Genomic DNA, 12,501 nt, shown 5'->3' on the forward strand with positions numbered 1-12,501 from the left:
GTAGTTGTGGCTCGTGGGCTCTAGAGTGCAGGCTCAGCGGCCATGGCTCACGGGCTTAGTTGCTCCGTGGCATGTGGGATCTTCCCGGACCAGGGCTCGAACCCACGTCCCCTGCATTGGCAGGCGGATTCCTCACCACTGCGCCACCAGAGAAGCCCCTAAAAACACCTTTTAAATACTTATAAGGAGCGTACACATCAGATTAACACATATGGTGTTTCTTTTTTTTTGGCCACACCGGCGGCATGTAGGATCTTAGATCCCAAACCAGGGATTGAACCTGCGCCCCCTGTAGTGGACGCACAGAGTCTTAACCACTGGACAGCCAGGGAAGTCCCTGGTGTTTCTTTTTTTAACAGAAATCAAAAGGAAATATGTATAATAAAATAGTTATGTGAGTTGTTAGTTTTAGGTTCCTTGCAAATGGTATTCTTTTCTCTTGGGTTGTTTCTATTAGAAAGATTATAATAGTTGTTTTGAAAATGGTCTGGAGGAGGGAATAAATTAGGAGTTTGGGATTAACATATACACACTACTGTATATAAAAGAGATAACCAACAAGGACCTGCTGTACAGCACAGGGAACTCTACTCAATATCTTGTAATAACCTATAAGGGAAAAGAATCTGACAAAGAACATATATACGTTTAACTGGGTCACTTTGCTGTATACCTGAAACTAACACAACATTGTAAATCAAATTTACTTCAATTTTTAAAAATTAGAAAATAAAATGATTTTAAAATGATCTGAAGAAAGTTTTTGACACTATGTGTTCACCCAACCAGTTTATTGAAAATGACTTCATAACTGCCAGGCCCACGGGATGCTTCTTGGCTTTCATCTCCTTTGGTCTTTCTCTGGCAGTGACAGCGGGCCCACTTCTGCCTGGGTGGACACTCTCCCTCCCTCTTGCCTTCGTCCTGTGCCATCCTGCTTCCCTGAGGGCTCCTTTTCAGGATGTTTTTGTTATAAGGGCTTTCTTTCTGCCCACACTTGAGATGCTGTCGTTTCCGCATCCTCAGACGTGTTGTGATCCTGTGTCTATGCTGCTGCCTCATTGAAACCTCCTGTAGGTGCCCCATAGTCTGCAAGGGAAGCAAACTCAGATGCCCACGTGGGCAAGTGATGGAAATAAATGAAGATCTGGTTATTAAGAAAAAAAATAATAAAGCAGCGTAGGAAACCGACAAGGCTTTTTAAAAACTGGAAGGAGGATGTCTCATTAAAGCCCTTTCCACCTGGCCCAGCCTCAGTTTCCGTGAAGAGTGAAGGCCATACTGACCTCGTGCCGTAAACGCTCTCCGTCCCTGGCACCCAGCTGCTCGGGTGAGGCCAGAGGACAAAGGGCCCTCCTCTCCTGGAGCTGACGCTGGTTCTGCAGATCTGAGTAACACAAGGAGTCACACCAGGGCTAATAATATTTAGTATGACCAGATGTTCAAATTTGTTTTAAAAGGGCCTGAAATCCAGATTTTTCTGTGAAATTTGACTTTTGAAAATGTTGACTTACAGACAGGGAAAGACAAATATCATATGATATCACTTATATGTGGAATCTGAAAAAAATAATACAAATGAACATATTTACAAAACAGAAATAGACTCACAGACATAACAAACTTACGGTTACCAAAGGGGTAAGGGGGGGAAGGGGGGATGGTGGGAGGTAAATTAAGAGTTTGGAATTAACATACATATACACACTACTATATAAAAAATACATAGACAGTAAGGACCTACTGCACAGCCCAGGGAACTACGTTCAGTATCTGGTAATGACCTATAACGGAAAAGAATCTGAAAAAATACATATATGTATATGTATAACCGAATCACGTTGCTGTGCACTTGAAACTAATACAACGTTATAAATTAACTATAGTTCAATAAAAAGTAATTTAAAAAATACAGGTAGCACCTAAAAACTTAATTGATTCATTAAATGTGGACAAATATTTTAAAGAAGGGTAGAACCTCTTCACACTGTGCTTAACCTCTTTGGAACATTGGTCTCCAAACTACTTTTCTAACATCCGACTATGAAATTTCAAGGCCTTCGTACCTACACCTGTTCTTCCAGCTTGAGCTCCATCCTCTGTTCACAAGGGACCACCCCGGGCCCCTGGTTTCCTCTGTTACGTCCTCGGGATTGTGCTTCTCGCTAGAATGCGTTTCCATTCTCCCTGTCCCCCCTGGTCAGTCAGGACTCACTGACAGCCCAGATGCTGCTTGGAAGGCTGACCCTCATCTCACTGTACAGGGTTTCCCTCACCTTGAAAGGGTTCCGCACTGCCCGTTTTTCCTAAGCAACCTCATTAGAGCACTCAGCGCTGTTTAATGGACCCTGAGCCCATAGAAGCTATGGTTTCATCTCTGTATCCCGAGAATCTAGCCCAGCACTTGGTGGGCTGGCACTTTGGGCCAACACAGTGCTTCGCAGGTACTCGTGGAATGACTGAGCAGGCCTGAAATCAGCTGTGTGCAAACTAGCCCTGATGGTGACCCATATCAGAGAGCGTCACCTCCCAAACACAGAACAGACATACTCTGTGAAAAGCGACTTTGTTCCACCCGTACACGATCTCGGTATAAAAGTTGCTCTTTGATTTAAATGCTAGTTATCAACTTTTATACCGCGTCACGTCTGAAATAACCACTCAGTCTGTTTTACCCAAATCTTCCTCACCCCCGCCCCCCTTCCTGGTCCACCTTCACAGCAAGACTCCTGGGAAGGTTGTACCGGCTGCCTTGTGCATTTATCATTTACCACCCAGGCTCGTCGTGCGATCGAGCAAAAGCTATGCTCTCCTCCGGTATCTGAGTTTTCTTACTTGTTGCTTTCACAGTCGCAGGGTCACATTAAAGTAGGTGCCGGGTGGGAGCGAAGGGGTGCTGGGTAGAGAGGAAGGGCAAACTGTTGAGTGGGAGCTCTGTGCCAGCGACGTCTAGGCGCCGCGCGTGTGCTGCCCCGCCTTCCCTCTCTGAAAACATCCCCGTGAGTCAGGTAGCATTCTCCTCATTTTAAGGACAAGAAAAACGAGGCTGGAACAGGTTAAGTTACACACCATAGGAGAGCTCTGGCTACTGCTTGAGGACAGAGTTGCATCAGTACAATTGGTTCATTATGCACTTCGTCCTTTTTCATCAGTTTTTTTCTTCTGTAAATTCTGTACTGTACAAAGTGTATTAATTTTAGTTGTCTGGTATCTACTGAATTTAGACTTTTTAAAAAACCAACCCGTTGTTTTCATCCATGTCAGACCTCCCTTAAGAAAAGTTTGGCAATGTCCTCTTTACTGTTGTGAAACGCAGTTCATAACAGCGATCATCTATTTATATGTGCAGTTGTTTAAAAAATAAATGTAGTGGCTTACATGCTCTGTAAAGCTGAAATAATAACAGTAATTTATATTAAAATACACATGCACCATTACAAGAAACGGAAAATGAAGTAGTCAGATGTTTGTATCTTCTGAGCAGCAGACTCAGACTAAATGCATATGTTTTCTGGTTTTCACTGTGATGCAAAGAGTATAAGCAATGTTCCTATTAGTGATTTGATTTTCCAAAGTAGTAGCTGTTGTTCCAAAGTACAGAAACTTCCTTCGACTTAACGTGATCGTTCTATTTCTAGAAAATTTGGCTTCAACTAAATCTGCAAAACATATTTGTGCTTCTGTGTGACCATATTACGTTCTAGACTCAGACGGACGATAGCAGAAATGTTGCCTACGCGAGTGTCCAGCGAACTGTTTGAAAGGCGTGGAGGGCATGGAGCAAACACCCATTTTTGGGACTGTCCCTCGTTGGGTGTCCACGGACCTTGCCCACTTCACCCCGCCCCCATTGAGACAGTGTAAAATGCCCTACACGTTTCTCACAATTCTCATAAGGGGCAGCCCGGCTTTCCATGAGTGCCACGGATCGAAACTTTCAAACCCAAGTTAACATTGGTTAGAAAAGTATTAAGCATTCATTCCATAGGTTTAAGATACTGTGTGTAGCACAGTGTAAACCAGAAGATGTAAGAATTGATTCCTTTCTTCAAGGGTTTAACAGCCTAGCTAGCAAGATGGATCGCTTGCATGGGCGTAGTTAAAAGTATGTGTTTATCAGGAAGAGAAAGATGGCGGTGAGCTGAGAACAGCCAGAAAGGTCTCACAGAGGCAGCGCAGTACAGAGTGAGATTTGGAGGACATGTCTATAAAAGAGTGGCTCTAGAAAAGCTTGGAACACAGATGAGGAAAGGGGGCCAAGGAGCCTGACTGGGGTGAAGGAGTGACTGCCGGAAAGTGATGGGCAGCGATCATGGAAATTAAGTTGGAGCAAAACTGTCATATCCAAATGGAGATTAAATTGAATAATTCATGAACGTCAGATATGGTCGCTCTGTACAAAATATTCAAGTTTTGACATGGCGCTTTAAATGAATTTGAAGTTCGTTACCAGTAAAACTGGAGGGCTTAGAATAGAAGACTTGTATTTCTTTAATTGGGAATGCATTTTCAGTTGTGTCTCTTCTTTGGAAGATTTTATTCTATTTATGCTGTTAAATTTGGGATGAACTCACAGCTGTAGTCCGCGGGGACTCATTGTCTCCATGGACATGGACTTTGAATTCCTAAAATAACAGACCATGGTTTGATGTCTCTTCTGTCTTGGTCTCTTGCAGGTATGATTTTGTAGAGGTCGAGGAACCCAGCGACGGAGCCGTATTAGGGCGCTGGTGTGGGTCTGGCACTGTTCCGGGAAAGCAGATTTCTAAAGGCAATCAGATCAGGATACGGTTTGTGTCTGATGAATATTTTCCTTCGGAACCCGGGTTCTGCATCCACTATAACATTGTCATGCCAGTAAGTACCACTTAGAGATGCCCTTATGTATCTGGATCAGTTGTTTGGTCACTTCTTTTTCTCCTTTTAAACAAGAGATTTAGGAAAACCAAGAACCAAAAACCTTTCCATAGCTTGATTTTTTTTTTCATAAATGTCACTATGGTTATCGCTATAATTTATTCACTGCAGATTATTAGTGTCTCCATTGCATTAAAAGTCCACGCTTTTATGTGATATTTTAATTTTCCCCCCATTAAGGTGTCATCTTTCCTTTCTGTACCCACCAAAAGTTGATTTTTTAGATGTGTCATTTTATCTTTTTGGGGGGGAAAGGTAAACTTATTAACTACTCTTTTCAAATCAGTGTTTTAGTAAAATATATTTTAAAAAGTAGTTATCTCAGTTTTCCTACTTATCTTAATATTTGTCCTGATTAATAATATTATGGCCTTTGTACCCCAAAGAGGAAGTTTCAAAATTCTCACAGGGATTTAGGAAATCTGTTTTTATTTGTATTGCAATTGTTTATTCCCTTTATTTTATGTATTATTTCAAACATTTGTATCTGTTTGTTGCGCTGCAACGAAAATATTGAAAACCTTCTGGCTGTTTATCACATGCTGCTTATAATGGTAATTCAGAACTATTTATACAAATATGGTGTCACCTAGTATACTTTTCAAATATGATGAGTATCACCGTTTAAAAGAATATAAAATTGATATCATTAATGATTTTGACAGATTTAGCAAATCAGTATGCACACTGGGAACATGAAATGGTGTGGGCTACATGCATTAATTAACATGTATATTCTAACCAGGTATAAAAATAATGCATCCAGCACACTAACAATTCATGAGGCCAATTAGAAAATATGGGATCAATATTTAACTTTATATTATTATATAATTATTATAATTACAATTAGAATATATATAATCATAATTATGATAATTATATATTATATTGATATGTAAATATTATGAATAATTATACATTAACATAAATATTGTGAATGATTATACATTATTCATATATTATTATAATATTATATTATATAATAATTTTTAAACATTGTGAATAATTATATATTATTCATATTGTAACATTAAGCAGGAATTTCCCTTTTTTGATTGCCCAAACTCAATTCTGTGGAATAGTATTTAAGCAACTGACTAAATTATGAAATTTAAGTATCGTTTGAGATACAGCTGAAAAGGAACAACAGAATGTAAACTGAAGTTGGAAAATGATCATTTATTTATTAACAGAATCATTTACTGTGTACAGTTGAAGTTAAGGGAGGTACCTCTAAAATATGCTGTGAATTTACATTGTGAATCTTGATCAATTTTCTGATACAGATTATTTGAGATATCTGTGTCTATTCCATTATGAAATACTTTGCACAGTGTAGATTCTCTACCATGTCCTTTGTTAATTTCCAAAATTTTTCTTAATTTAACTGTTTAACATTTTTATTTAAATTTAATAAAATTTAATAATTTCACCTAGAAAAGTGTTAATATTAGACAAGGATGAACTTATTTAAAAACCTTTTGATACTCTGACTATTTGTTTGAATGAAGCCACTAAGAATCTGTTTATCACCCTTTCACAGTACGCTGCTTCACAGAATTCATGAGTTTAGTATTTGTTTTAAGCCTAAAACGCCCTTGGGAGCCATGAGAAAACTACACTTTCACAAAGTTATACAGTCCATATTTTCCAGTTTGGATTTAGCACATCTAATGTTCTTAAATATTTAAATATGAAACAATCAAATTTTACTGTAAAACATAATGGTAGGTCTTGTGTCATAGCGAAGGTTTGATTTATCCCAAACCTGTGACAAAAATAAACTTGAAACTGAGAAGCTGTTTGTACAGTATTTTAAATGAACTAGTGTCTTCACATTATATTAATAGCAGTCTATTATCATCCCACAGAATAAGACATGAAAGCAAAAACATATATGCTGACACCAAGTGTTGCCTTCCTCTGATTTTATGATCTCATGGGTTGCCTGGTTGTATAACCCACGGAGTGGTGCGGAAGAAATAAAATATGTAAAGACAAAAACACAGGAAATGTACAGTGCCTCGCTTAGTTCTGGCCCCATTAGAGTTTTTCAATAAGTAGTTGAATACTGAGTTGACCATACAACTCAGTCACCCCAGCTTAACTAACAGCGGATTCACTGACACTTGTGTTTCCATATGTATGTGTGTGTCAGATTCCTGAGCCTGGAGATGAGATAAAGACCCATAAGGATCTGCTGTAAGTACCACCCATCCTCTGGACTGGGAAAGACCCTGCCCCCTGGGTTTGACCTGTTACCAGGGATTCGCTGTGACTAAGACCAGAAACTGCATCTGGAAGACTTTGGGTGAAGAGGGTATTTCTGTTTGCATCATCAAAATTAAGTTCAGTACGTTTTTAGATCGTTGCAGAAATAGTTGGATAAATTGTCAATATGGACTTCGGATTGACACTCTCCTGGGCTCTGTTGAACGTGTCGTTCTTGGTAACTAACTTCTTGGTGACTAGTTGCCCTGCGATGGCTGCCTGGGGAAACAGTTTGCATTATGCTTAGGAAACCATCAGGCTGGGGCCAGAAGAAGCAAGAGAAGAGGACAGTAGGTTCCTGCCTTGCTTAACGTGTGTGACCTGGTGATTTTAATCTTGCCAGATGGCTTTCTGGAGTGATCACTGATACGTGAATTGTACTGTCTCACAAGCTTTGACTCCTCAGGGTGTGGGTTTACTTTGACGGTTTACCTGCCATTCCCTCACTTACCCTTTGCCCTGATCCCATGCAGCCGTGGCTCTCTCCATGCAGCCCACACTCATTCTGCTCTCAACAACTGCCCCGAGTTGGTGAGTGAAAATCGGTGAGCGATTTTGCACTCTAGCCTCCCAGAGTGTTGTGAAGTATCAGTGTACGTTGCTCAAGGGCACCCCTCCCTGCCTGACCCTCTCCCCCAGCATCCCTGCCAGCAGGGCATCATCCATCAGTCTTATCTGTGCACCAGCGAAGGAAAGCCTCAGGGAAGAAAGTTTGCCTTTTGGAGAGGAGGCTTTAAAGTTCTGGGGCATTTGCTCAGGGGCAAGTACCCCTCCAAGCCCCTGGATCCTCGCTCACACTTTTTTTTTCCCCCAGAGATGAACTTCATAATTAACACACCCAGCTCCCCAGAGGCCATGGCCTCCCTGACTGCAAACCCCCTGCTGCACAGGAGGACTGAGGGGCCACCGGCCCGATGGCTTCTTAATTTTGTAATGATACAGTGCTGTTCAGCACAGGCCCTGAGTGCACTGTGAACTTCCTGCCTTGAGCTGTCGCTGTGCAGCTGTTCAGTGTTCCCTCATCTGCCGTCACCCCTGGGGGGGGGGCGGTGAACCCCCCACGGAGCTGTCTCACTTACTGTATGTGACAGAGTAGTGATGATTCATAAACCAGAAAACTGAAGAATCGCAGTAATGGCACGACATACTCTCCTGGTCCTGGTGTATTAGGCTGTATTGCCGAGGTTACATTCTGGTTCTTCTTAAAGAAAGAATGGAACTGGAATCTTTTCTTTTCTTTCCTTCTTTTTCTTTTTGTTGTTGTTGTTGTTGGGGACTGGAGCACACCCCCGGGGTAAAGAAATTAGTGTCTACGTATGACGTCATATGCATTGATGGGTCTAAGCATCCTTACCTGCTTTTTTATAATGATCAGACGAATGTTTTGCATCTATCGACACATAGAAAACAAAATGTTGAGTTTAATCACATTTTTTTCTGGGACGATTATAGAGAAAGTTTATTTTAATATCCTTTATATTTTACAAAGAAGAGAGTGAACTCCGCAGCCCTCTTTGGGGGCTTGAATGAATATTTATTCCAGTCGACCTTTAAGACTCTGTGGTTCTGATTACCATACATCTTAGCAGGAGAGTTTTAATGCATTAGTTAAAGTTCTCAGAAATAGTTTTTGCTACACGTGTTGCCATTAAAAATTGGGATCGCCTTTGAAAGATGATTTACCCACTCTTTTTCCCTCCACCAGTGAATGAGAGAGCGTGTAGTTAAACAAGGGATCCCTTACTATTTCGGACAAAGTGATGCTGATCTAATATAGTTCATGCGTGTTTTATAGAGAGATATGCTTTCCTTTGTAATGTTATGTTTTCAGTACCATTCTCTTGATTCCCAGGTACCTTAGACTAAGACATGAATAACATTTATCTTTTCATTTTGCTCTTTTAAGTTGATATTATAGGCTGTTAGTTTAGAAAAAAAAAAACATGGCATAGGATGTTTACCTGAAATTAGAGCTAGTTCTTTGTAGCTTTTAAAAAAATACTACCAGATTGACTACCTTAATTAAAACTTATAGAAGTTTCATGCTGTTTTCAAGAATTATTTATGGAAATGTATATTCCCCAATCCTGCTCCATTAATACGTAATGGAAAAGAAATGCAGGCAATTGGATGCCAAACAATATATATCCAGCTTTCTGAAGGGGCATAAGGAGTTAATAATGGCTTTGATTTTTGTTTCCTTTATGCTAGAAGAGGAAAAAAAAGGCCTGGTAGATTAGCAGTGAGAGATTGTTTGGGAAGAAATGAAGCAAAACTGAAATAAAACAGTGCAAGCCTGTTTCTGGTTGGAGGCCACACACAGTGAGCGCCAGCGCACATTTCAGATCTCTTAGAAAGAAAAGAAAATTTCTTGTTTAATTTTGGAGTAATTTATAATAGAGTATGTGTGTTTCACTCTGGGTACTGTAGCGTAAGCACCATTATTTTAAAACGTTAAGAAACCTACAAAGGCTGACAAATAACATCTTTTCTCAAATCAAAAAACGTTGTTAAAAGTGTTTTGTTTTTAAAAAAATCTCAGCCTTCATGTAAAATCTACCGCGTATTTTTGTCAGTCAGTTACTTCACAAAACCGTACCTATTTTTGAAATAAACTGCACAAATCCAGATCTGATATTTTTGGTGGTTTTATTCTTTATATAGAGAACTCTTCTTCTCGAGTATAATATTACTTGTAATCCATACTTTTTTAAATGGTTGTAAGATTTGAGGATTTTCTTTTTCTCCAAACTGGTTAACATTTTGAAGGGTGATTAAACTCCCGCCGCTTTCTTTCGGGATGGTTTTATTGAATATTTTTAAAGAGCTTTAATCTAAGCTTTCTGATCAGAAGTAGTAACAATATTTTCAACAGTTTATTTGCTCTCATTTTCAGTTTAATGACTGGATCGGTTTAGATGAAAAGAAATAGATGTTAGCGCTACCGTACACTTGACGCCGTGTATTTTGATCTTCTTTACTTTACTGCCTGAAAAGGGGAGAGTGCGGGGCTGAATGAACTGAAGGCTCCTTTAATGCCCAACAATCCCGTGCAGCTCATCTTAAGTTACTTCCACATTTGTTCTATTATTTGTATGATTTTAATGTTTCTTTTTTTAAATACCCAAAATTATTTTTTTAATATTTTTACATTTTTCATTGACCTACAGTTGATTTACAACGTTGTGTTAATTACTGCTGTACAGCAAAGCGATTCAGTTACACACACATATATATGTTATTTTAATATATTCTTTTCCATTATGGTTTATCACGGAATATTGAATCTAGTTCCCTGTGTTGCCTTTTCAATATGTATAATCAATGGCATCTGTTGGATAGCACATCTTTTTTATTCTTATTAGTAAAATCATACCCAGAGAGCAAAGTATGAGAGAGAGAGAGAGAGAGAGAGAGAGAGAGAGGGTCAGTATGGCGGCCACTTTGTGACCCCACCGTGCGTTCTCCTGAGCGGCCTTCTTGTGAAGGACGCGTGGGGAGTGAAGGGGCGGCCGTGCAGCAGCAGGGCCTTCCATGGGGCAGGCTCAGAGGACACTGGAAGCCCGAGGTGCCAATGAGGAATGCATGACTGATCGCCAAAGAGTTATTAATTATGCAGGACGCAGAGAACAAAGCAGTTTAGTGAACATTGGCTCCGGGGCAGAAAGGACTGGGGGTTTCCTTCCCTTCTGGATATGCCAGTAGCTTTATCACTGTTACTATCTTGTCAAGGAATGTCTTACCAGAAGGCCAGATTTGCTTTTATGTTCAGGTTAGGAAAAATTCCAGCTAACTCTCAAACAAGGCATCAAATTCATTGGTTCACTTTATTCCAGCAGCGGGGCTGGAATAAAAATACTTAGAATAATATCCTAACACAAATGCCTTAGGAAAAAAAATGTCAGAATGTATTCAGGATTTTTAAAAATCGTAAATCTTCATAACAAACTGCATTGCATTCCTATGTTATTGTATTAAACCGATTTGAACAAGGAGAAAATTAGGTTTAAACCTTTCAGAATAAAATTCTATTTACCTTAAGAGAGAATTAAGAGAAAAATGTGTTCTTAGAATTTTTTCTGTAGCAGAGAATAGAAGAAGTATTTCAAGGGTTGTATGTCTATACTGGAGTCTGAAACACGTTGAAATGATTTGAATTTTATTAAAATATACAATGTACTTGTATATTTATGCAGGGAGTCTTGAGGTGACAGTATTTTCTTGCATCAAAGAAATTATACAATTGCTGCAGAGACTAAACTCTTACTTGCCTAAGAGCTGTTAAATATATTTTTCTACCCACCCTCTACTCCATGGACACAGAGCTCCCTTTCACGTGAAGGGCATGGGCTGTCTTCCATTTCTGCTGATTCTTTTTGTTCCATTTAATTCCTAGCTATCTAAGAAGGAATTTCACAGATAGAATGATTTGTAGTTGGAAAGAAATCGGCTGTTGTTACAACTGCGGGAATGGTAAAAGGCGCGCAGATCATTTTAAGTCGATGTGCAAGTGGGCTGTAAATTAGAAGTTAGGTGAATTAAAAGTTTGAAGTTTGATTCATATTGTACATCGAAAGCCACAAAGTTTTGGAAGTTTAGGGTTAATACAGCAACCTAAACCCAATGGAGAGAACTGCTCTCTAGAAATAAGTTTGTTACAATTTAAAACGATAAAAGAAATACTTTTTCTTCAATATCCCCATCCATGTTCCTGTTAATTCTTTCAACATTTGTTGAATATGTATTTTGTTATGGGAAAAGACAGAGGTGTATATGGTATTGCCCTGTGTCTCTAAGAACCTCGCTTATTCTGGACAAGAGATACGTACTGTATACCTATACAAATACAGTGTGTCGGTGTGTCCTATAAGTGGTTTGGAAAGATTTTGAGAAGGAAGAGAGGCGATTGTTGAGAGCAAAGGATGTCATAACTCTTAGATTAAAAAGAAAAAAACTAAACAAGCAAACAAAAACCCTGGGAGTTACCTAGTATAAATTCGATAACAACTGTATGATAAATACCTCTCAAGAGCTTATTAAAATGTATGTTTTCAGATGTCAGAGATTATGATTCTCTAGTTCTGGAGTGGTGCCCAGTGATCTGCATTTTCATCAAATGTGCTTATATATTATGTTCCAAGATGTTCTCACATTGAATTAAGGGCAAGAAATTTCTCTAAACTATAAACTGAGCAGGATACAGAGAGTTTTACTGAAGTTGTTGGGGAAATATTTTTTATATTCGAACTAGCATGAATATTTTATGGAGCAGATCGGAGACTCTGCTCGTGTATTCTATAGCTAACGTGC

General features: G+C 39.3%; 1 protein-coding gene across 2 annotated transcripts in view; it reads left to right on the plus strand.

The window, feature by feature from the left end:
• PDGFC (platelet derived growth factor C) overlaps positions 1 to 12,501 on the plus strand; it is a 218,700-nt gene that overhangs the window by 159,257 nt on the left and 46,942 nt on the right. For both annotated transcript variants that reach the window (XM_079920125.1, XM_079920126.1), the window contains exon 3: positions 4,677 to 4,857. In XM_079920125.1, the coding sequence (XP_079776251.1) occupies positions 4,677 to 4,857 (181 nt within the window). The remainder of the gene's footprint in view (positions 1 to 4,676; positions 4,858 to 12,501) is intronic.

This window comes from Stenella coeruleoalba (genome assembly GCF_951394435.1).
Source record: "Stenella coeruleoalba genome assembly, chromosome: 4".
NCBI lineage: Eukaryota > Metazoa > Chordata > Mammalia > Artiodactyla > Delphinidae > Stenella > Stenella coeruleoalba.